At 41.0% G+C, this 26,315-nt stretch overlaps 1 protein-coding gene across 28 annotated transcripts in view; it reads right to left on the reverse strand.

The window, feature by feature from the left end:
* Snap91 (synaptosome associated protein 91) overlaps nucleotides 1-25,906 on the reverse strand; it is a 106,442-nt gene extending 80,536 nt beyond the window's left edge. For all 28 annotated transcript variants that reach the window (XM_035443863.1, XM_035443862.1, XM_035443856.1 and 25 more), the window contains exon 1: nucleotides 25,777-25,906. In XM_035443863.1, coding sequence (XP_035299754.1) covers nucleotides 25,777-25,906 — 130 coding nt within the window. The remainder of the gene's footprint in view (nucleotides 1-25,776) is intronic.
* Between the last annotated feature and the right edge of the window lie 409 nt (nucleotides 25,907-26,315).

Below are 26,315 nucleotides of genomic sequence, written 5' to 3' on the forward strand. Positions count from 1 at the left end.
CAGAGTAGCCAGCTAACTCATTCTAAGAGCCAAAGGACAAGCAGTACACTCCTGGAAAAGTCCTCTGGAGCTTTTCTTCCTTTTTTCAAATCACATAGATGACCCCACGTATTTTCTTTTATATTCATCAGTCAGAGGTATTTAAGTAGATCACTGTAATTTAGGGCCACAGTTTCTGAAGTGGTTCTTCTATCTGACAGGTAGCAACCTGTCCCCAAATAATTAGATAATCATCAGTGACAATTGCTTCAGGATGCTTCTACTGCTTACCTAAAGCTACTCATTCTTTGTAAAATCTCACCATGGGGAAAAAATACTGTTCTAGAGGGAAATGATTTCTAAATTTAAAAAGCCACACAAAGTTATACATCATTTTTGTCTTTTCACACACACACACACACACACACACACACACACACACACACACACCCAACAAGTTAAACTAAATAGAATATAATCATGCTTCCCACATGGTTCCCACATTAAGCATAGAAGATGCTTAATTTACTCAATCATTAACAACTCTTCATAAGGACAGCCCCTTGCTGTGTCTTTACGACTTTTAAGCATTTAAAAATGATTTAATTAAATATATTTACAAAACCTCTGGGTAACACAGTCAATTTACATCAAAGAGAAAGCTGAATCTTTCACAGTAAAGTCTAAACACATTTAAGACAAAAACAATCTTACCACAGTTTCCTGTCCCAATTCACATTAACTGTGGCTACAACTTTATCCTTATTAGCAATAATACAGACAGCTCAAATGTACAGTTCAGAAGGAGCAATCAATGTTTAAAAGTTTCAAAATTTTGGCCTGGAAGTTTCTTCCTGGTTGGATGACTTTCCTATTTATTTCCCTTAACTCAAATACTAGGTGGGAAAATTGACATGTTCCACCAAGAACCAAGAACTCTAGTGATCCCACTCCTGTATACACAGTCCATGGCTAAGTGCTGCCTAGTTTTGTGTCTACTTGACAAAGGCTAGAGTTATTGAAAAAGAGGGAGCCTTAAATGAGAAAATGCCTCCAAGTGATTGATAAGAGAGGGCCCAGCCCATTGTGGGTGGGGCCACCGCTGGACTGATAGTCCTGGATTCTGTAAGAAAGCAGGCAGACCTCAACTGAAGAATGGATAGAGAAAATGTACTCCATTACACAATGGAGTACTACTCAGCAGAATAAACAAACAAACAAACAAACAATGGAATCTTGAAACTCGCAGGCAAATGGATGGAACTAGAAGAAACCATCCTGAGTGAGGTAACCCAGTCACAAAAAGATAAACATGGTATGAACTCACTCATATATGATTTTTTACACAAAGAGCAAAGGATTACCAGTCTACAATCTACACTGCCAGAGGAGCTAGGAAACAAGGAGAACCCCAAGAGAAGAATACATAGTACCTTGAACAAAGGGAGGGGAACAAGAACCCCTGAACAAAGTGGAATCATGGGGTGGGGTTAGAGAGGAGGGAGGTGGGAAGAAGGGAAGAAGGGAGTAGGAGAACAAGAGGCCTGAGAGAGGGGAGGAATAGAGGAGGGCAAGAAAGGAGATGCTTTGATAGAGGGAGACAGTACAGGTATGGAGAGAGGTCTGGCACAGGGGAAATGTTAGGGGATCCACAGGGATGACCCCAACTAAGAATCCAAGCAGTGATGGAGAAAATGCCATTGATGCCCTTCCCCTATAATGAGCTTGGTGTCTACCTTGGTTACCATTCCTAGAGCCTTCATCCAGTAGCTGTTCGAAGCAGAAACAGGCACCCACAGCTAAGCAGTGAACCATACCCCTGGAATCCAGTTGTGGAAAGGGAGGAGCAAAGAAGCCAAGACAGTGCTGCAGAGACCCGCAGAAACAGTTGACCTGACCTAGTGAGAGCATGGAGACCCTACTCATAAAGCTGTGGAAATAGCATTAGACCAAACCAAGCCCTCTGAATGTGGGTGCCAGTTAGGAGGGTCTATGGGACCCTAAGACAGTCTATGGGACCTCTAACAGTGGAGCCAGTCTTTTTTTTTTTTTTTTTTTTTTTGGTTTTTGAGACAGGGTTTCTCTGTGTAGCTTTGGAGGCTATCCTGGCACTCACTCTGGAGACCAGGCTGGCCTTGAACTCACAGAGATCCACCTGTTTCTGCCTCCTGAGTGCTGGGATTAAAGGCGTGCGTCACCAACGCCCGGCTGTGGAGCCTCTTTAACCCTAGAGCACAAATGGACTTTGGGAGCCCATTCCCTATGGAGGGATACTATTGCAGCCCAGATACAGCAAGGAGGGACTAGCCCCTCCCCCAAATGATATGACAGACTTTGAAGGTCCCTGATGGAGGGTCTCACTATCCCTGGGAAGGAGTTTGGGGAAGGGTGGGGGGTTGGTAGGGAGGATGGGAGGGCAAGGGAATGGGGGGATGGGTATGTAAATATGAGTAGTAATTAAAGAATTAAAAAAAAAGAAAGAAAGCAGGCAGAGCAAGCAAGGGGAGCAAGCCAATAAACAGCACACCTCCATGGCCTCTGCATCAGCTCCTGCCCTGTTTGAGTTCCTGTCCTGACTTACTTCAATGATAGATTATGATGTGGAATAAACAAATGGATGCCAAATAAACCCTTCCCTTCCCAAGTTGTTTATGGTCATGATGCTTCATCACAGTAATACTAACTCTAAACTAGGGTATGCCCCTCCCATGTTCAGCAGCCTGACCTCCTCACAACAGGGTGGTCCAGCATTTGCATCACTGTGCTACATTGTCTCCATACTTATCTATGCTCACAATACGTTGCATACAACTTTGCAAGTACTTTCTTAAATTCTCAAGTAGTAAGTCTTGAACAGTTTTCTTGGCACCGGTGCAACTGGAGATCCCACCGTGGGCGGTAACACCCCTAGGTTCTTGGTCCTGGAAGAAAGCAGGCTGAGCAAGCAGGTAGGCAGCGCTCCTCCCCTCCACAGTCTCTGCATCGGTTCCTGCCCTAATTTACTCCAGTGATGTCGTGTGACTGGAGAGCAACGACATGAAATAAACCCTTTCCTCCCCAAGCTGCCTTTGGTCACAGTCTTTATTGTAGTAACAGAAACAGAACTAGGGCACATCACCTCATCTCTTATCTCACCATGCTCAGCACTTATTCACCTAGCTGTGTCCTTCATACTAAAGAGTGGGAGCTCTTCCTGAGCAGCAATATTCCTAAGAGGGAATATGGAATACACCATCTTTTGACAGAACCAGAATAAATGCCCCATTTTCTTCTTGGGGGGAGTACCTAAAATAGTTATTCCAACTCTTGGTGCTTGAGCCATTATTTTTTAAAAATCAGAAGCAGTTTAGTTGCACATTAGCACTAATTATAGTCATGAGAAAGCCGAGCTCCACTACCCCACCCAGTGAGAGAGAAAAATCACGACAATTATTCTGAAGCTCCTGTGCCTCCTTCTCAGAAGATAACCTGCATGTGACAAGGGAGGCTGAGTGTGTTGGCAGAGAGCTGCCGTTCTCTTTAAAGTTCCATACTCCTTTGCTGCTCTAAACCCTATGCAGGGGAAAACCAAACAAAACAAAATAAAAACAACAACAACGAAAAGACAAAACCAAAACACACGAAACCAAAACCTGCCCTTGGTGTTTAAACAAGGCAAGAGCTATGGCTGCATGTCACAGGGCCAACACCCAGGCTTCAATGCAAGTTATCATATTGGCCAGAACATACTTTTATGCCAACAGCCATGTGACTGTCTGTGCCCTCGGAACATGACTGCTGGCCATGGAAAAACCCTTCCAAGATACCCCCAAACACAGAGGCCCCACACTAGACATGGTACAGGCTCCTTTCCACACTGGAATGATGCTTCTAAATAGAGTTCGGAGTACTAGGCACAATGCCTACTATGTGCTACATTGTGCAAGGAGAGAGGATCAAGGGATTCAAAAACACTTCGGGTTTCCCTGTCTGAAGGAATCCACTCCATTGCTATTAAGAAGCAATGGTCCATCTCAAAGAGGATTCATCCCCAATTCCAGCACACTGTATAAGGTCTTCTCTATCCCATGGGGCAGAGCCAAACTTTGGGGTCTGTTCTTTCTCCTTTTCTTTATTTTATTTTTTCCTTTTTTATTTAAATTAGAAACAAACTTCATTTACATGTCGATCCCAGTTCCCTTTCCCTCCCCTCCTCCCCTGTCCCCCACGGACCCCCATCCCATCCCCTTTCTGCTCACTAGGCCTTGAGGGTGGGGCCTTCCATGGGGATCTTCAAAGTCTGTCACATCATTTGGAGTAGGGCCTAGACCCTCCCCCATGTGTCTAGGCTGAGAGAGTATCCCTCTATGTGGAATGGGCTCCCAAAGTCCATTCAGGTACTAGGGATAAATACTGGTCCACTACCAGAGGCCCCATAGATTAACCAGACCTCCAAACTGACATCCTCGTTCAGGGGGTCTGGAACAGTCCTATGCTGGTTTCCCAACTATCAGTTTGGGGTCCATGAGTTCCCCCTTGTTCAGTAAGCTGTTTCTGTGGGTTTCTCCAGCCTGGTCTTGACTGCTTTACTCATCACTCCTCCCTCTCTGCACCTGGGTTCCAGGGTTCAGCTCAGTGTTTAGCTGTGGGTGTCTGCCTCTGCTTCCATCAGCCACTGGATGAAGGCTCTAGGATGGCATATAATCTTTCTCTTTTTCATCCACACTGATACCACATCTCCATGTCTTCAACTCCAGTCATACTTTCCAATTTTCCCATAGCCTACCAACCCCAAGTGCTTCCTTCCAACTGCTGAGGAAGTCCCACCATGTGGATGCCTGCCCCTTAGTCCTCTCTATGTGACAAGATGGAGGCCTACAACCAATTCTGCCAATTGTCTCTCAGAATGTCAATGTTCCACCACTTCCAAAGAAAATCCCATCGTCTTCATCTCCCTAATGAATTCAGTGTCTGCTTTCAGCTCATCTTTTCTTTAGTTCTTTCTTCTGCTAACACATTGCTCAATTTACTTATTACACTATTGCATTCTTGCCCTCCCACTCCTGCCTACAGCAAGCCTGATGCTCCTTATACATTTCATTCACTGACAAAATCCAAGCACTCTGAGCAGATATTCTTGAGTGTTTCTTGTGAACCAAGAATGCACCAGGTTGCCTGTAACTCACACTCCTTTCCATCCTACACCCAACACTGGGCTTTTCTTAAGTCCATTGCTTTCAATATTAAAGAAGAGAGGCGGTGCAGGAGAGATGGCTCAGTGGGCAAAAGCACTGACTACTTTCCCGGAAGACACAGCTTTGATTACCCAGCACCCATCCAGCAGTCCACAATTGCCTGTACTTAGAGTTCCAGGGGACCCAATGCCCTCTTCTGGCTTCCATGAGTGCCAGGTACACAGAGGTACAAAGACACACATGAAGGGGAAAAAAAAAACTCATATACATAGAAAAATAAATTCAATAAAAAAAAAAGAAAAAAGTGAGAGACCCATTTAAAGCTCTGATACAGTTTCCTGCTTTAAACTATGGCTGATCAATCTTTGCTGACTAATTAATGAATAAATTATCCAAATTTAAGGTCCATGTTGAGCCCTGTGTTTTTCAGGGAAACAGTCACTTTCTTTTTATATTGCTGCTATTTAAAGAAACCCAGGTAATCTCAGGCACAATACACCCAAGCTTAAAAGTCTCTCAGGCCAGTGGTGTTTGTCTAGAGTCACCAAATGGTTCAACAGATACACTAAATTCCCCAACCAAACATTTCTTTATTGTTCTCTCCCATGGAAGCACAAGTAAAAATGAAGTGGATGACAACTTTTAAAGAGCTTACTCAAAAGTAAATAACACATAGTCACATTCTAAGCAATGTCTATGCTAACTAACAGTGCTGTGTTGTTGCTATTGACAGGCATGAATATCTACTCAGTCATTCTTATTGTCTTCCTTTGACCTGTAGGGAGCATTTTCCTATGAAACTGTAACTCCTTACTAAGATACACTTTTTTAAAAATTGGATTTAAAGGATAGATGCAACGCAAGTCTTAACATGATGGGCTTAAATTGAGTGAGCCAGGCATTCTGCACCCTTTACCCTTGCTGTGAACTCCGTGGCTTGTTGAGCTGGTCCTGGTTTTTGGTGACTGTTGTTAATGTAGAAGAGTGAGGTAATTAGGGTAATCATGGTAAAATAGCACCCGTTTCAAATGAACATACCCTCACCAAGTGAGTTTAGTTGCTCTTGTGTAATGCAAAAAATTGTTTCAAGAAAAGGTATGCAGCAAATTATTACGCATTTTTCAGGGAATAATGAGCATGTCCTACGTGAGCCACATATGCCCAAAGCATACCTGACATTCAATAGATAGGAGTTTGCACAACTCACTGCCATCACTGTGCACTCATGACCTCAAGACACTTACCTCTCTGATTAATAGTATAATTTTTCCTGCAAATTTGCTTTTTAAAAATATTTTTACATAGTTTTTTTTTCCCTTTTCATCATAAGTTCATCTCAGGAGCAGGCTGCCCTACTTACCCATGTGTATCTTTGGGGGAAAGGGCCTCACTGGAGGTCAAGGCAGAGGCATGTCTAACTGTTAAGGTCAGTAAGTGGCCAGTGTGTCTGGAATCCACATGCTCTGGAGAAGCAAAGACCAGACCCTACTCCTCACTGAAGGCCAAGATAAGACTGCACTGTTTTGATGGAAGGAAGGGTAGAAATAACTGCCCAGCTGCTATGCTGAGTACACACAGGTGGTGTGGAAGAGAGACAAAAGCAAAATCAGGCAGCTGTTACAGCAAAACTTAAAGAGACAGAGGTGGGTAGGCCTGTGACAGGCAGAGTCAACTAGTTTTCCTGACTTAAAAAAAATGTAATGGCAGAAAGAGCTTCAACATGCGCACGAGGAAGGGCTAAGGTTGCTACCTACTAAGCCAGGGATGATAGATAGAGAGGGATGGAATATTAGTGGTTTGAGGTAGGGAAGATGAAGAGTTCTTTGGTTTCTATGTTTAAATTGTGAAATGTGGACAAATGTTTCTAAGGCCAGTAAATCTGACTGTGTCATGAGTTGACCTTGAAAATGTTAGGCAGTACTGATCTGCCTTTTACCTTCCCTATGGCCACCAGCTCCAGGATCAGAATGCCCTTCCTAACCCAGTTTCTCCACTCTGTTCCTGGTCTTGCTGGGACACATCATCGCTTGGTTGCCTCTCCTGCTTATTTATATGTTGAATTCCCCTTCTCTCTGTTCTATAGCAATAGAACCTCTGTTGCTATTCTATAAATCTGACAATGAATTCTTCAGATTAAAGCTCTGGCTTGTCACAGTTCTTTAAAACAACAGGACTGGCCTCTGTGACAATTTTCTTACAACTTCAGCTGCTTCCTTTCTTTTCACCATACATTAAACACACCAGAGCCAGGCGTGCTTCCCTGTCCATCAAAACTTCATCTTAACACCCAACCACACATGCCACTGAAAAGCCTCTGATAACTCCCATCAGACAAAACTGTCCATCTTCTCCTAATGTATCAGTTAAACCTCCACTGCTTCGTGAGGAATAAGCCACGACTCATTGGTTGATAAGCATTTCTCAGCAGATGCTGCTGGGTCTTGTTTTCCAGCAATGTTTCCTCTAGTGTTGTTTCAGAGGCTCTTCTGTTGACTGGCCCTTTGAGGACTTTCAGTGTTGACCAGAGGCAGTGAAGAGTCTAGCTCCTAGATCTTTCAACTTCAAGTGCGATCCCATCAAGGACCAGAGTGGAGCTTACACTACCTCCCACCCTGCCTGCAATAAGAGACAAGGACATTTAGGACCACCCAAAGATAGAGCAGCTGGGTGATGGCCCTTGAGCACAGAAGCCATCAGGGTCCTATCAAACTTTTCTTTCTATTGGAGTATTGAGTTCTAAAACATGAGACTGCGTAGTACAGTTCTCCATGTGCCAACAAATGCCTTAGAATAAAGACTTCATGTTCTGATAGTAGTAAATTATAGAACCACAAATGTTTTAAGAAAACCAAAGCCTAGTATAATATACTTTGGCTTCCAATAAGAATGTTTAATAATATAACACTAGATGATCTTTATGACATTTTTCTTGTATTCAGAATGGCAGCAAATGATAGAGTGCTTTAAAAAATATTAAGCACAAAACAAGCCCTAAAAATGGAAACTTCAAAATAATTTAGAGATAAACATTTTTGGTAGCTTAGACAACACTCTCCACTCTGACAACAAATATCAGAGAAGGCAGAGGAGAAAATAATGGAGCCAGTGAGAATTCACTAAGAAATTCTTGACATCACTCCTCAAATATTAAAGATGGCTGGGTGTGGCAGCATATTTCTTTAATTTTAGCACTTAGGAGGGAGAGGCAGGGCAATCTCTATGGGTTCAAGGCCAGCCTGATCTATATAGCAAGCAACTTCCAGGATACTCAGAGCTATACAGTGAGACCCAGTCTCTATACAAAAAACAAAAAGAACCACCACCACAACAAAAAACAAACCAACCAACCAAAAACCAAATAAAACAAGAATAAAAAGCAACAAGGGATGTGATGCTCACACCACCATTGGTTTCTATCGGTCCATGTGACATCTTTTCCCAGGTCATCACTTCCTTTCTTTTCTGTCTTATTCTAATTTCACATTTAGTAATCTATTTTGGGGGGATGGTAGAAAGTTTTATCTAGTTTCCTACCATTAATATCATTGACTTCTTATTTTCTTTTTTTCCTTTCAGTACCACATTTACTTTATCCTCATTTTATATTTTAAAAGATTTCAACTGATCTTCCTCTTCTACCCTGTCTCCACTCTCAATTAAAATCATCTTTGCAATTATTTTAATTATAAAAAAATGCTCTCAAGTACATTCCTGAAACATGAGGATAAAGGAGAAAATCATAAATTGACGGTTTTACTACTGATTATAGCAATGAAAGCAATATTTGAATATCTGAGATATTTTTCCAAGGACTTCTTGATTGCTGCTGTGACAAACGAATCTCCTCTGAGGGATGAAGAATGCTGAAGCCCCTCTCCCTCGGTACAACTCAGAGAGCCTTGTACTCCGGGGCTGGTCTAACTCAAAAGACTAGATCTGCGTGTTTCAGACTTCAAAATTAGTTAGGAAGCACTTGTTACAAGGTTTGTAGGTCTACGAGAACACCATGCGGCTCAGTTGCACATGAATAATGAAGTACCTGATTCTACTCATGCAATAGATCCATCAAATAAGGGCTCTATTTGGTCGTTGCAAACAGACAATACCTCTCAGAAAAGAGAAGGCTGCCCACATAAATCCCCATACATCTCCATAAGAGTAAGTTTCAAAATATAAACGAAAAAGAGAGTTACTGTGGTTCCCATGTATAACTAGCAGCCCCCAAATAAGTATCAAGTTATTTTAGGAAGGGGACAAATATTTAAGAATTTTCACATAAAATAAAAATTAGATTTCTGTGGGTCACTGCATCTGCTTCCATTAGTTACTGGATATAGGTTCTTTGATGGCAATTTGTGTAGTCACCCATCTGATTAAAGGGGAAGGCCCGTTCAGGCACGCTTTCCACTACTGCTTGGAGTCTTAGCTGGGGTCATTCTTGTGGATTCCTGGGATTCAGTGACCCACTGTCAAGCACTGGGCTGAGCTCCTGGAGTTCAGTAGAAGAGAGGGAGGAGGGATCATATGAACAAGGGGAGGGGGGCGTCAAGAGCATGATGGGGAAACCACAGAGACAGCTGAACGGAGCTAGTGGGGAGCTCATAAACTATGGACTGAGAGCTAGGGAACCTGCTAAGGTTCCCTAGAGGAACTAAACTAAGCCCTCTGAATGTGGGTGACAGTTACATGGCTTGATCTGTTGGGAAGGCACCTGGCAGTGGGACCATGGCCTATCCCAGGTACATGAACTGGCTTTTTGGAGTCTATTCCCTATGGTGGGATACCTTCCTCAGCCTTGATACAGGGAGGAGGGACTTGGTCCTGCCTCAACTTGGTATGCCAGACCTTGTTGACTCCTCAAGGAAGGCCTTACCTTCTCTGAGGAGTGGATGGGGGTGGGAAGGGGGGACACAGGGAATGGGAGAAGGGGAGGGAGGGGAACTGGAGTTGGTATGTAAAATGAAAAAAATTAAATAAAAAATGTCAAACACATGCACACATACAATGAAAAATGTATGGAAAGCAGAAAGACTAGAAAAATACACGAAGTAAATTATAAAAAATTAGATTTCTAAGAACTTTCATGTAACATAAAAATTATTTGTGTTATAACATAATGCCATTTAATGTAAGACAACCAAGATACTATGTTTGTGTCCATAAATAAAATGAGTCAGACCACAATGGAAAGATTGCTAATGTTCAATTTGTTAATGCATTTCAGCTCTAATATTCTACTACTAATAATTCTTGGGCTTTTAAGATTAAAAGTTTTTAGTTAAACTAATAGTTGCCTTTTTCACACTTTTAAATAGAGGCTGACTACGTGTAACAATTTTCAGAAATTTAAAAAATACCAAAATGGGTGCTGGAAAAATGTCTCAGTGTTGCAAAGCACTCACTGCTTTTGCAGAGGATTGGGTTTGGTTTCCTAGCTTCCATACTGGGCAGCTCAGAATGGTCTATAACTCATGGGATCCTATGCCTTCTTCTGGCCTGCATGGGCACCTACATACAAATGCACATACCCGCACAAAGGCACAAAAGTACATATAATTAAAATAAAACTCTTTTTTTAAGAAAACCCAAATAATTCTTAAAAAACAAGAGCCCACAATTAAGACAGACTTACAACTTTAACCTCCCCAAAGTTATATTGTTCTTGGTCAATTAGGGTATCATACCATCAATTTTTAACCATAACCACACTTACTGACTGCAAGAATTAATTTCTTAAATGTAAAGTTTCAAACTATTCAACAGTTCGACTAGCAGGTTTCCAGAACATCTTCCACCCAAACAAGAAGCATCAGTGTCATTTACATTGTTAATCCCCTCTTCTATCTAGTTTCTACTCAGTTTTGACTGCCTCTGTCAGTGCCCAAACCTGTTACTGTTGTTCAAGTATATTTCCCTATAAGTACACACAACATAGACACTAACACTCATTATAACTATTCATCACTTTAAAAATTATTTTTCACTATCAGGTCAGTTCATTTTCCAAATATTTTTAAGTCTTTCTTAATAGCAGTGTACCAATGCTTAATCAAAATAGTAATTTAATGTCCCTCCATGTCTTTGTGTCTTGATACCTGGGCAATGGTGTAGAATGGGAACTTTACACAGAATAATAAGGCTACTTCATGTTTTGCTCTTCTCTTTCCCATGTGTCTTAGGCATTTCAGTGGTCAATTGCTGCTATCTTTCTTAAATAACCAATTACTCTTTTGTTAAAAACCTATTTGAAAAGTTTAAAACAATATCTAAAAAAAGAGCAAGTCTAAAACCACACCACTGAGCCTTAGAAATCTACAGTAACAAAGCAAGCCACAATGCATATTCCAGGCTTTTGTATTTGATCTTAGGATTGAACATGTTACATTTATAGCCTAATAATTAGTGCTAACTTATGCCATTTTCCCAAAACATATGAAAATACAATGGAGGCTTAATTGCCTTATTCTCCGTTTCATACAAAAAAACAAAAACAAAAACAAAAACCCACAACAAAACAAAACAAAACACCTCATTTCTCAAGCAGATGACACATAAAAGGCCAGAGCTTCTTGCTGTGCCTCAGCCTTTTCCTCTAATAAGAATCATTTGTAGAGTGACTTGGGTTGGTCTGTTGCCACTGGTTTTAGCAAACATATTCCTTTCATTGTTAACCTTAACTCCAGGATGCCTTGGAAAAGAGAAGACTGAAAACTGCAAAATTTCAATGTTTCTGGCTAAGCTCAGAGCCAGAAGGCAACAGAGTCAGGGTTAGCCTGGGTCATCTGCTGACAGATCAGAGATCTTTCTAAAGCTGTGTACTTCACACCTCCCAATGTGGCTCCTTAAGGAGTGTGTTGAACTAAATGCCTTCATACAAACCTACAGAAGACACACTGACAAGAGGAGTAAATGGGCCCAGGGCAGTCATCTGATTCCATACCCTTCATATTTCCCCCTCCTATTATCCAAAGATAGGTTTCATAGGGGTTTATCCTTGCAATGAAATAGCTACTAAACTGCCTTAAAGCAATCACATTGGATCTTATCTGTTTCTGTCTCGTATTATTACTTCTTACAACAAGGGACAGGTAAGCAAGAGATGTCATGCAAAGGTGGGAAAAGAAACACAAGTCTTGGAATAGAACATGGAAAGAAATCCCGACCTCTCTCCTCCACAGCAAGTGGCAAGCATTGGATGAGCCTGTAGCTTCCTAGGACCCTTCACCTCCTCTGTAAGCTTGGGAAAAGGACCCTGATCTCACAGGGTCTTTCTGAGGAAGACCTCAGATGTGCTTCTATTTGCCACACCCCGTCTGTGCTCACATCAAGCCCACTTCCCCACTTTTTTTCTTCACCTACATTTTATGGTAAAAGAGAGAGTGCCAGTATATCTTACATTAAAAAGTGAATCAAGATGAACTTTAAATTTAGAGGGAAATTATATCCACGTAGGTACCCAAGAAGAGATTCAAAGAAAACACCTCGCATTATTTACATTTTAAGATGATACAGTATTACCAGGCTTGTTCCCCAGAGAAAGTTTCCATTTTAGATGCAAAACTCAAAGCAGCCTTTTTCTTCTTCAAAATAACTTCAATTGTTTTCAGTAATGCTTAACTGTCATACTGAGAGTAGTGAGAACTCCCAAGATACCACAGGCATAAGAGAAGTATGTCCAGTGTCTTTTCCATGGACATAGTAGGGCTAATGTCCTGTCTTTAAAAGCTACTTCCTCCTCCTGCACTCACAGCTTCTCACATCCTCTACTTTTGTTGAGGCCACTGGCTGAGTTCTTGCCAATGAAACAGATAGGAATGGTACCTAGGTCTCCTCACATCTCTTGGGGTATTTTCTTTCCTGTCTTGCTCATTAGCTAGATTTCGGTGGAGGACTCTAAAGCCCTAGGTAAGAGACTGAAAAGTGCTACCCAAAGAAGACTGCCACAGGAGTCAGAAGGAAAATTTGCACCTGGTCCCCAGCCCTTGGGACTGATACCAAGAAGGTAGTTCTGGTTGAGCTTGACAATCATGGTTTGTTGGTTAGATTTTTGTCAACTTGATACAAGCTAAGGATATCAGGGAAGAGGGAACCTCACTTGAGGAAATGCCTCCATAAGCCTAGCCTGTAGGCAAATCTTGATTGATGACTGATGGGGGAGGACCAAGCCCACTATGGGTGGTGCCACTCCTGGCCAGGTAGTCTTGGGTTTTATAAAAAGGTATTTATCACAGCAAAAGAAAGTAAACAAGACACATGGTGCCATGCCATGGACATGGAGCAACCTGAGAAAAGTAATCAGTTGTTCTCTATGATTTTTGTCAAACTCTAGCTTTAGGAAGAAAGCTAATTTCTCAGTGAGACTGTGATGGTAGTAAACCATACTTCCAGACTCGCTGAGAAAGTTGTTCTGCAAAAATGAAGTTTGAATCACTGATTTTTATATAGAAAAGAAACAGAAACCGGAGGTGGGAAAAGAACCTGGATCAGCATCAGAGGGACAGGCTCCATCCATACCCTTTGCTCATACTGGTTATGAAGACCAAAATGGTCCTCCTTTTGCCCTAACCACTCTGTCCATATTCCTCTAACATGGAAACAAAGTAGCCATCATTGACAAGGTTACAAAGTAGCAAACACAAGTCCTTCAGTCCACAGACAACAAGTTGGTGTATAGCCTTCCAGAAATACATGTCACTGGCATATTTGTAAATAAAAATTGAACCATGTCTTCATGTTTTAATTTCTAACTTTTAATTTTTTGAGGTTTCACGGTATCTGTTTGAAGACATCATTGTTTTAAATAAAGTACTAAGGAATATATACAGCAATGTAACAAACATCCACCAATGTTTCATTTTCTCTGTTTTTCCCAAGATAAAACCTGTAAAAGGCAAATTACTGGGTCAAAGAGTTTTGGGTTTCAACTGATACTGACAGCACATCCTCCCAAATATGTAGACTAATTTATACTTCACTCAGGCTCTTACTTTTTTTTTCCATCTAAGCGATCAAGGCTGAGCTGAAGTGAAGAGACACTTCTCTCAATTCACAATATAAAATGATAAGTACAATTAAGTTATAAAATTATGAGTACAATTGGGTTATAAAATTATGAGTACAATTTACAAATCAAATGGCTAGTTGAATGAAGTGTGTATGTGTGACAGAAACAGAGACACAGATCTCTCCTTGGTATGGCACAATGCCATGGCAGCACAGATATCCTAAGATAGACTATACTCTATAGAATCGCAAAACACTATGAAAAAGATAGATAAAAATTAAAAGCCTCACTTGGGAAACAGTGAGAACTATTACTAAAAAGAACAAATAAATATAAACAGAGCAGAGGGGTGATCCAAAACAGTTGGTTCAGCCTTCTCATGACTGAAGACTCCAAGTAGCTCCCTGCAGACCCTTCCATAGGCACACTCATGCTCATACAAGAGTTGAGGAAAACAGAACATTACACATCAAAATACTTAAGGAAGGGGTCCTAAACACATGAACAAGTGCAGCTTTGATGGGCTAAGAGAATCAGAACACAACACAATTACATTAAGCTGTAGTCTATTGGATTACCTAGCTAGAAGCTACAACAGCTGCAAGCTGTACACTTTGATTCTAACCTGGATCAACATGAGTTGCTGCCCAGGGTATTCAGCATTGATCTAACAATCAGAGTGACGCTAACAAAGCAGTGACAGCTGGAGCAGTTAGTTGCTCAAGACAGTAAGAATTACCAGTACCAACACCCTGAGATCGTGTGATTTTGCCTCTGGGACTGTCAAAACTGGGAGTCTGGAGATGCTTAAGGTTCTGTCTAACCTTGCTGGTCCTGCAGATGGGGGTGCATCAGTTCAGAGGTCATGTTTTACACTATCGGAATGATGACCTCTTAGACTATCAGCCTTCCAGCAGCTGTCAGCTTAAGTCCCTGAGGCCTGCCTTCTCTGCAGGAGTTGCTCTCTGCTGAGCAGCAAGCAGCCTTTGTCTCCACCTCACCCACGTGAGTTCCTTTGATCCCTGAGTCTGGCCTTAAACACCATTTCTACAATGCACCTCCACTGTGGTCTTTCTCTCCCTGCTAAGCCTTAATGCTTCTGGAATCACTGGTAATTAGGTCTTTCGCTTTCTGTCTCCTCTACTAAGCTGCTAACTCGCTTGATGCCACAGGCTGCATCTTATTCTCCATGGTATCCCTGCCTGCAGGAACAATTCCTGACATTTGGTAAATATTTATTAAATGAATACATAATGTTATTATGCTAAATAAATACTCAAAGCCTTAGGACTGAAAGTAACTTCTAATTTCTCCAACTAGGTAGTTGAAAACCAATAAATACTCTGACATTTATTGTTCTCTTTCGGAAGGTAAAAGAACACTTATTTATTTATTTATTTATTTATTTATTTGTTTGTTTGTTTGTTTTTTCGAGACAGGGTTTCTCGCTTTGGAGCCTATCCTGGCACTTGCTCTGGAAACCAGGCTGGCCTCGAACTCACAGAAATCCACCTGCCTCTGCCTCCCAAGTGCTGGGATTAAAGGTGTTTGCCACCTATGCCCAGCTCAAAAGAATACTATTTTAAGTTAAATTTATCTCCTATTCCTCGTTGCTTTTCTAAATCCTTCAAGTTACTCACTTCTTTCCTTCCTTCCTTTATTTTCCTTTTGCATTACTAGTGGTCAAACCCAGCACTATGCATACCAGCCACCGAATTTCATCTCCATCCCCATCTTCCAAATCATGAATGGGAATCATCATTGTGTTAGTGAAGAGTTGTGGTAGAATATTGTGTGGCTTTTGTTTATGCTGCACTTAACTCTGTGAAGCTGTGATTCTTTGCTTGTCTAAAACACCTGATGGTTTAATAAAGAGCTGAACTGCCAATAGGAAGGCAGGAGCAAGGATAGGCGGGGCTGGCTGGCTGGCAGAGAGTATAGAGAGGAAGAGAAGAGGAAGAGAACAAGGAGAGGAAGATGATAGGGATATCATTTCCACTGAATAAGAAGGAAAGTGAGATATACATAAGTAAGAAAGATAAAAGCCCACAGGGAAAAGGTAGATGGATTAATTGAAGATAAGAAAATCTGGCTAGAAACAAGCCAAGCTAAGGCTGGGCACTCATAACTAAGAATAAGCCTCAGTGTATGATTTATTTGGGAGCTGGATGGCGAGCCCCTCAAAAAAGCCAAAAGAGTAAAATCTCCCATTCTAAAGAGTATTATTAAAAATTAAATAATATAATTTCTAAGTAAATTGAGAGTTTGTGGCTACTTTGAAGTTGTGTTTTTTATTTCTTTGGACTTTCCCATGTACAAAGTATATATTCCTAAATTATAAAACAGTCATTGAGGAGCAATGCCCAACCATGACTGACTGACACAAAGAAAGTAAAAGCGAACATTACACACAGAGAACGCTGAAAATTTTTCTATACTAGTAATTCCTAATTATTAATCATGAAAGAAATATACCAAAGGAAGTACACATACACTTCAAATACACAGTCAAAAGATTATAGACATATTCAAATTTAATGTTTTTCCAATTTACAACTCTTGACCATTAATTATAGGTTTCTTGCCAAAGTTATGATTTCACCCAACCCTTTGGTTTATGGTTCCTTGAGACAGTGTCTCTCTATGTAGTTCAGTGTGACCTACTCGAACTCATTATCTCCCTGACCCGGTCTCCAGAACACTTGGATTAAAGGCACACACCATAGCCATCTGCCAAAATATAATTTTTAATCATATCCCAAGAATGTTACTGGAAAGAGGCTAACAAGGATATGCATTAACTATTTACAGAAAGCAATATAATGGGTTTTTAGAGTTGATTTTTCTGAAATGTCCCATTTTAAACTGATGTTATGGTCTTTTAACGAATAAAGTTTAGCTCCTTGTTCTGAGAATTATTAAGTAAAAGCAAGATCTTTTACAGAAGAAAGTTGGGGAAGAATGAAATCATCCCGTTAGTATTTAAATCCCCAAACTAGTTCCCACTCTGTGTCTGGTGTCAGAGGAGCTTGGAGGAAACTCCAACCAGGGGAAGAAACCCACACAGAAGCCCACTGCATTCTGAGATGCACAGGGAGCCATCTTAGCACTGAGCAGGCACTCCCAGCTGGGCATTAGAAATGGTTTAAAAAATACAGAAACAGCATATGCATAAGGCTAAAAGTAATGCAATGTCTGGTGGTTTCAGTGAATCAAAACACAGTTCAAGAGTGAACTGGAGGGAGGGGAACTGAGTGAGAACAAGAGGAAGACAGGTGGGGCTCATTCCCAGTGTATAGGTGGGCTACCAGGAAAAGGCATCCTTCCACTCACATCTGGCTTCCTCATAAGGTAATGAAGGAATCCCCAGGACCAAGTCACAAAGAGATCTTAGAAAACCATAAGACAGAGCAACACTGAAGTAAGGGAAAGCATGTGCTGAACTGAATGACCTCCAGGTGCCATCATTTTACAGCCTCGTGGGCAGCATGTGACCAGTCCCCTGGGACTAAGGAACAAAACCCACATGTAAGGTGCCCAGGTTCCAGAAATGCACCCTTGGTAAAATTAACATGCACAAAAATTCCTTTAGCAAAGGGAAACAATAAAATGTGTCACATTAAGGCTATTCTCAAGGTGGATGAGAAGAAAATCTCTGGGGCATTTGTAACCACAGCTTTCCATTTCTCCAGGTTGTGATTAAAATTTATACTACAAACTAATACCCCAGTATCTCAGGCCCTTGAGGCCATGTATCTCTGATTTCACAATTTTTCAGGTTCAGCAAAGGCCACACACTAACACCCTGGTATAATCTGGAAAACAGCATTATAATAACAACATTTCTGTAGTTGAACACACACACTTCAGGATAGGTGGTATCAAGACTATTAGATCAGCTTTTGCCACCAAAGATTTACAAAAGCAATTTTAGTTTTCTGAGATTTTTGGATTTTTAGATGTGGGTGAAAATCATGAGCATGGACCTGCATCGGCTGGGAAAGCAGAAATCAATCCAGGTTAGACACCCGTGGGTCTTTCAAGAAGCAAGCACAAAGTCCATCTAGGTGAAATTAGGTTCTCTGGGATTCTCACCAATGGAGACCTAGCCAACACGACCTCAGAAGCTAAAATTATGAAACATTTGAGAAAATGCCATGAGTGAGGGTCAAGCTCAGGCTAAACTAGACAGAAGCAGGGCCTCATGTAACAGATCCATGTAAAATAGAAGATACAATTAGTTTGGCTAAAAATGGGAAAGAAATAAAGAAAAGAGATCCAAAACGATGAGCAAGGAACATATGCCATCCCCAAAAGAGCATATTTGAAAAACTTCAAAACTTAAAATAAAATAAATTAATAAGTTATAACTGAGAGTGAATAAAAGCTTTATGACACAGCTAAAGAGCCAATAAATAGAATCTGAAAAACAAAGCATGCTGAAAAGAAAAGCACTGAAAACTAAGAAAGGTATATTTATAATGATGAAAGGATATAATAAACTACTATATATAGTCACATTGGAAGGTCAGAGATAGAAAGAGAGTGGGTATAGGCAGTAATCAGTGATAATGGGAAGGCTAAGAATTTTCTAGAATTGATGAGAAATGCTCTCAGTCCAGGAAACCCAATACAGTTCAACAGGACAGACAATAGGGAAGCCATATCTACACCCTCTTGCTATAGAAGGCCAAGACAGTTTAAGATTTTTAAAGCAGCCACAAAACATGATCATTAAAAAGGAAGTGGATCCATGAATTCTTAAGAGTCAACAATGGAAGCCAAATGAGTGAACTATTATTTGCACATGGAGACTGTCATTCTAGAGTTGTTCAGACCATCTTTCAAAACCATGAAGTAAATAAAAGCTTTTTAGACAAAATATAATTCTCCAGTAAACAGCCTTACTGAAGAAGCCTCAGAGGATCACAGTTCTAGGAAACACTACAAAAAGGAATTGTGAGCAATGAAATACAATACAAAGTGTTGATGACTACCCATACACCATCTCCATCACATAGCTAATGAGGCTAAAACTACAGTAGCAGTAAAACTTGGACAATAATGGCATACAACTCAGAAGTCTTAAAAATTCCTGAAGTTCTTTTATTATAAAAAATGACCAAATATTACCAATCTACTTTAAAGTATAACTATTAAATCAAGGGTAATTCATGAAAGATTAAAAAAATAGTACATATAGCTTCCAAACTGTAAAAAGGGGAAAGTTAGAACTGATATAATTCAAAGTTAGAACTTGATAGAAAACAAGCACAGAAATGGGTTAAGAACTAAATAGTGGTGGGAGTGACAGTCATGATACTTGTGCTAATGTCAAGCAGCAGTAGTGGCAGATAAGCAAACACATGCTCCCCAGGTGTCCCCAGGCTTCAAACAGATGAAGCCACAGCCACCAAGACCTCAGCACTGATGGTACTAGGACCTTACTATGACACACTATTGGTGTGTCAGAGATAGCTCTCGGGTTATCAGCTTGGTCAGCTGAGTGGATGATGATGGGCAGGCAACTGCAAGGCCAATAGTTTAAGCCTGAATGAAAGAGGCAGCCAAGGGATATCCCAAGAGGAGTACAAATCTTTGCAGTCACTATTTCAAGAAAGTTGGCTGCAGAAAATAAAGCATGGTTGACAGGCTGGCTGCTGGAAGACTCCATGAAGTCCAAGGACACTGCCTAGGTGGTTTCCGTTTGCTCAAATCAAGATATTTAAAAATGGGTACAAAACAGATAGAATGTGAGGTGAATGGTTCTGATGACAGGAAGAATAACTCACATATAAATGGGGGCTGGTATAACTGAAAAGAAAAGTGCTTACCGAAGGACAACAGTCAAATGATCAGACCAAAAGGCAAAACATCACAGGGCAGGTGAAGCCTTAGCCTCTGGCTCTCCTGGACTGCTGGGACAGCACATTGCACAACCTTTTACAACACAGATCCACCTTCACCATGTGTAACAGAGAAATCTCATTACACAAGGAGGCGGTGTCCTCAGGCACATGGGACAAAGGAGAAGATAGTAAGAAAGCAGCTAAACAAAGCCTGGGCTTCAGGGTGCACTTTCACCCTACTGCCCCAAGTCAAGAGTCCATTTCTTACAGGCCAGGTTATAATTGACAGCAGGGTAGAGCAGTTTCCATGTGACCATCCAAGTTATGTAAATTCCTCCAAGAAAACACAAGTAAACAGGTTTCTAGGCAAAGAAAAAGGAATTCACAAGAGAAAAGAAAACAAACATAAATATTTTAATGACAAAAAGTGTGGTTTTCCCAATGACTTAAAGGCACCTGGAAGACTGTTGGGAACCTGCTGGCTCAGGAACTGAGTCACTAAAATACAGCTCTGTAGTGAACACAATGGTGGCCTTCAAGGAACAGGATCAAGTCACTTCTGACCTTCCTTGCCAAGTTACAGAAACCAAGATAAGCCCTGAAGAACACCATCACCTATCTGGGGTCTACTTAGAAGGAGGAAGTAAAATTTTAAAGGATCTTTGTGTAGAGCTAAAAGAAAGATAAAATAACCTAATATATAGGCTAAATCACAAAGAGGTATTTAGCAGCCATCAAGTGAATGTTTAAGTGGCAATGTACCAAAATTCCAGATTTTACTATAAAGTGTTGCATGTTGATACTGCAACTAAGATATAAACTTACCTACTTAATATATGTTCTTCCATTCAAGTCACTGGAAAGCATATATGAGTCATTTTTTTAAAGCCTGGGAATATAGCTTTGTAGTCCAACATGGGCTGAACATGTATGAGACTCTGGGTCCAACCTCTAGCACCAACAATAAGAATTTTTAAATTCATAAAAAAAGCCTTACTATTCCACTTGGTGATGCACAGCACACTCCTCCCCATTACCCAAGATTCCTTAATTTTTATAATTAACTTTATTTTAGAAACTTGGAAATCAAAGTATCACACTGAAATTAATTAGACCTGAAGTCACAGCAACTCAGTAAACCAGAGCTAAGACTCTCTGCAAGTCCTCTGCTTTCTCCTAGCAGCCTCTCAACCTCACTTGGTCTCTTTCCTCCCCTCCTGGAATGCTAAGAACAGCACAGTCTCCTGTAGGACTTTCGACACAAACTGTAGTTAGATTAAATGCTTTTCTTTTCTTTTTTTGTTTTTTTGAGACAGGGTTTCTCTGTGGCTTTTGGAGGCTGCCCTGGAACTAGCTCTTGTAGACCATGCTGGTCTCGAACTCACAGAGATCCGCCTGCCTCTGCCTCCCAAGTGCTGGGATTAAAAGCGTGTGCCACCAACACCCAGCTTAAATGCTTTTCAGAAGTGTTTCCACCATCTCTTCTTGACTGTCCAAATACTGATAAGTCTGTTTTAAAACATCTGCACAAATGGGCTAGATCTTCTGATATAATCTAGAAGACACACAGTACACCCAGGTATAGGATAATAGAGTGTGTCCAGACAGTGGTCAGTAGTTAAGTCAAACAAATAGTCAATGGTAAATGTTCTACATAGCCAATTAGTATTGAAAATCACACAACATACTTAGTATCTTTCATATATGATCCTAATTTTTCACTAATCTTCACATCTTTCAATATGTAAAAGGAATACAATTGGTACAAATATAGTAGCCACTGTACTAGTACACATTAAATTTCTCTTCTTTTGATTTTTAGTCTTTTGAGAAGGGGTCTGATGTAGACTGGTCTGGCCTTGCTATGTAGGCCAGAATGACCTTGAACTCCTATTCCTTCCGTTTCTACTCCTAAATGCTGAAAATATAAACATCCACCACCATGCCTGGCTCAAACTGCACTCCTATAAGTCAAAATACATGTCTGATATACTAAGCAGTAAATACACACTAACATAGGTAATAAAGACTAGTTTGGGGCATTTGGAGGAAAAAATTATTAATAAAATTCCAGTATCTCCCAAAGATTCAGGACTTGAATCACTTTTCTGTGGGATGAGCTCATTATTAAAAATCTTCAAGAATAATAATGAGAGAAAAATAAGATTGCTGGTAGGCCAATGGGCTTTCCATTAGCTTAGGCTTAATGTTATTGATGATCATGCATTTGAACTGTGATTATTTTAATTCAGGTACTTTGAAAGGCACATACAGAAATCATCCGTCAGCATTAATCATCCAAATGACTCTTACACCAGGGTTGCAATGCATTCTGAATTCCCCCCCCACCCTGCGGATGTTTCTTGGCACCAACTCTGTGTTTTTGTTAAAACCAGGTGTAGTACTTGGTTAAGTACTTGATTATTTGACTTGGGCTAGCATTTAGGTTAACCACAAAACAGAGGAGGAAAACTCACTGCCATGTAACACATTGGTAAGATGGATGCCTGTTAAGTCCGAGGCATTTTATATGTTACCAAATACACACAAGAAGTTACAAAGGAAGTAAGGCAAGGCTTCACCTGTAACCCAGAAAACTCTTATCGGTAAAGTCTTTAATCTAAATGTGCAAATGGAACATTATTACTAGATGGTTGTAGAGAATTAAGTGTTTACATAAACTGAATATAAATTGTAATTCTTATTTAGATTACTAAAACTTACCATATTCTTAGCATTTAATTCATTATCTACTGACTATGTGAATCTGTTCTTTCAAGAAAGATACTATTACTGGAAAAAAGAAAATCTGGGCTAGGATGCAAATTGGTGATAAAATTCCTGCCCAGCATACACAATGCTCTGGGATCAAGAACTAGCACATGTGGAGAACAACAAAAACAAAAACCAAGAAATGAAACCAACCCTGAGAAATAGTATCTCCCACCATATTTTCCTCATGAGATTCTGCCCCCAAATGTTAAATCATCTCTTCAAACATGCAAATAATATACTAATAAGCAACATTGTATAAATCACCATAATTAGCAATAATAAGTTTTTGATCTCTTAATCTAAAAATACTAGTCATTAAGCTAGCTCTAATATCAAATATTAATTTCATGAAGATTCTGAGAACAATTAATTCAACATTTTAGGAAATCACATAATCTTTAACTCTACTCATTTTCCAACTGAAACTCCAAACTAAAAATGTGCAAATCAAATTAATATGTTCTTCCTTTTTGCTTCAGACTACCAAGTTGCATTGTTCTCTTCCTCCTAATCAATATATAATGCTTTCAAAATTAAACTACTTACTCTGATAGTTCAGTATCTATGGACAAACTTAGGTAATGTATTCACATGTCTTAATAACAAGAATAATGCACTTTTACAACTGGTGTGTTACTTTCCCTCAGTCTCCTAACTACCAAGAAAGCCCACTGCTTCGTAAAGGAACTTCATGAAGAATTCTGAGCAGTAACACAATTTAAGTAGACAATTTCCAGACAGTCTTTTTAGCAGAAGTGTGATACCTGTCTTTCCAAAGTCCACCCAAAGTTTCAGATTAAGGGGAAGATGATTTTTGTTTTAAAGGAAAGATAAAACAATAAAAAGAAAAGCCACCAAACATACTCATCAGAGCTTGATTCTGTTTTTAACTGGACAGAATTAAGAATTTTTTCATGTAGAGAGACTACAGCGTGTATGTGAGTTGTGAAATTTACACACAACCACTAACGAAAGGTAGGTGTTTTGGAGATGAGACCAGTTCGGCTAAGCATTCTTCCCCCTTCATAACAGAGCACACTACTAACCACAGATGGCAGTTAAATGCAGTACTGGCAATCAAGATTTGTTATCCTAACTGAAAAGCTCGGTAGCTAGCACAAGAAAGTATAACATTCTTCTAATAATACAAAGTAAGTTTCTGGTTCAGTTGTTTCTTTTAACATGGAATCTTCTACCATGATCCATATCTTCTGAAACACTCTATTATTAACATATGCTGGGGTATTGGAAATACCCTACTTTCAAGCCCCTTAAGAGATTTTTCCAGATCTATTCAATAAAGATAACTAGTGAGATTTGGGAAATTCAGTCTTTATCTGACTGATGTCTTCCTGAAACGATCCAACCTGAAAATCCTCTCTGACATACATCAATACACTGATCTGCCACAAAGGCAGTGAATCCATAACCTACACAGTTTTCATCGTGAGCATTTTCTAGGTTGACCTGGCCACTAAGATGTGAGTCAGCCTTCCAGAGTTGGGGAAACTGATGGAAAAATGGCTAAATGATTCAGCATGCTGCAGCAAAATGAGCTGGTCATGAATTTATAATTTCTAGCCCTGTTAGGTGTCCTGGCCCTGGTTGCCTCTCTTACCCAATACTCAATGTATAACACATGATACTGTGATCAATAGATTTTGTTAAGCATTTCCTCAGAAAAAAAGTAATAATGTCTTCCCCCCAGACAAACTTCTAGACAGAAAATTCTTTAATGCCATGTGACAGCTCTGACAATGGCCATTTGCAAGCTTCCTCGAACTTTGTTCATGCAAAGGACAGGGTTGGAACTGATGGTAGTGGTGGCATGGCTATATTCTCAGCAACACAAGAGGCAGAAGGATGAAGCAAGAAAAATAAAATGTAAAATACAAACATAAAACCCCCAAACAACAAACAAACAAAAAAAGAAGCCATAAGCATAGGCAAACATGCTTCTTGTGCCAACACTGACCTTTAGCAATGAGCATCAGGAAAGGGCAGAAGACTCTAAGCAGGTCAGACTAACAGATAGAAACGGCAGAAGACCATCTGGGGTAGCTTTGGGGATACCTCGCTGCCCAAAGCAGGTGAGAGTCTTTCTAAATGTCACTATTCACCCAGCAGCAGCAAAAGATTTACTATACTAACTGCAGGAAAATTTTCAGAAATATATAGGTCCCAAGCCAGAAGAAAGCTTTCTCCAGCCAATGACCATCCAATGACCATGTGAAAAATCTTATGCAGTAAGCGGATTCCATCTAAAATTGTACCACCTCTAATACGGAGAGTACATCCATTTTGTGACCTAAACACTTATCTCACCCAGAATTTTCTGAGAGCAGGACAAAGGCATATGTCAAGATGTTTAGAATGGAATCGCCATTATCTGTGAAGTGGGAGCTGCTCATTCAATAGCCTGGATTTATTCAGTTCAGTTCAGTGTAGTGACTATGACACACACGCTCCCCCACACTCACACACAAATCCTTAGCAGCAGCATAGGAAAAGACAGGATTTTACAATTATCCAAAATGCACTTAAGAAATTATAGTGACAAGGGTGGCCATCCATGAATCCATCTTTTTTTTCCTCTCCATTCTTACCGTGCAACCCCTCATTTCCCTTAACCTAACAGAGGGTGGAGAAAAACAAAAGATGATTAAAAGGGCATAGTCCAAATGTACATTTTTATGCAGGCATGTGGTGTGTGTGTGTGTGTGTGTCTGTGTGTGTGTCTGTGTGTGTGTGTGTGTGTGTTTCCTCCTCTAGAACCTTGGAGGTCATCGGAAGGAAAAAATGGCTCGATAGACATGGTTTCAGGGCCTACCCTAGGGGACACCTCCAAGGCCAGAGGCAAGCTCAGGAGCGACCCGCTGGGCAGCCAGTTTCCAAGGCTTCAGACAGTATGACAGAGGGCCAGCCAAGGCCACGCTGCCGGCCTTTGAGGCCCCTATGCCATGTGCATGATCCACTTATATAAAAGGATGCTTACAGTCCAGGTGCTTCTTCTTGGGGCCCATCACCTCATGAGTGGTTGCTTTGCAGACGGCTCTGGCTACAGCAGAGCCAGTCACGCTGTACTGAGCAGCGGCGATCCGATCCGTGAGCGTTTGACCCGACATCTTCACCGGCCTCGTCTATCGCCTCCTCTTCTGCAGGAAATTAAGAGGAGACGGTCCCGCTTTCACCCGCACTGCCTAAGCTGGAGAGCCCCGGCCTTGCCTGCTCCCGCCGCACGGCGGCTCTCTCCTCCGCCGACCCCGCCCTGGCACCGCCTCTTGGGACCAGCGACGCGCCAAGCCCTGCTGGTCCATCGCGGTCCAGGGCTGTCAGCCACCGGCAAGGTAGTCCTTGCATCGTGCCACTGTCCCGCATCCCCACACCCTGAAGCGGCCACCACATCCCGGCCTCGCCCTCTGTCAATCAGCGCTGTCCGCGCAACCCTATCCCGTGGTGCGGGACCGGTGCGCGTCTGGGTTACTCCGGACGCCGCGCCCAGGAGCGCGCACCTCTCGCTGTCGCGGCCCGCAG

Source organism: Cricetulus griseus, chromosome 4 (genome assembly GCF_003668045.3).
Source record: "Cricetulus griseus strain 17A/GY chromosome 4, alternate assembly CriGri-PICRH-1.0, whole genome shotgun sequence".
Classification (NCBI taxonomy): Eukaryota; Metazoa; Chordata; class Mammalia; order Rodentia; family Cricetidae; genus Cricetulus; species Cricetulus griseus.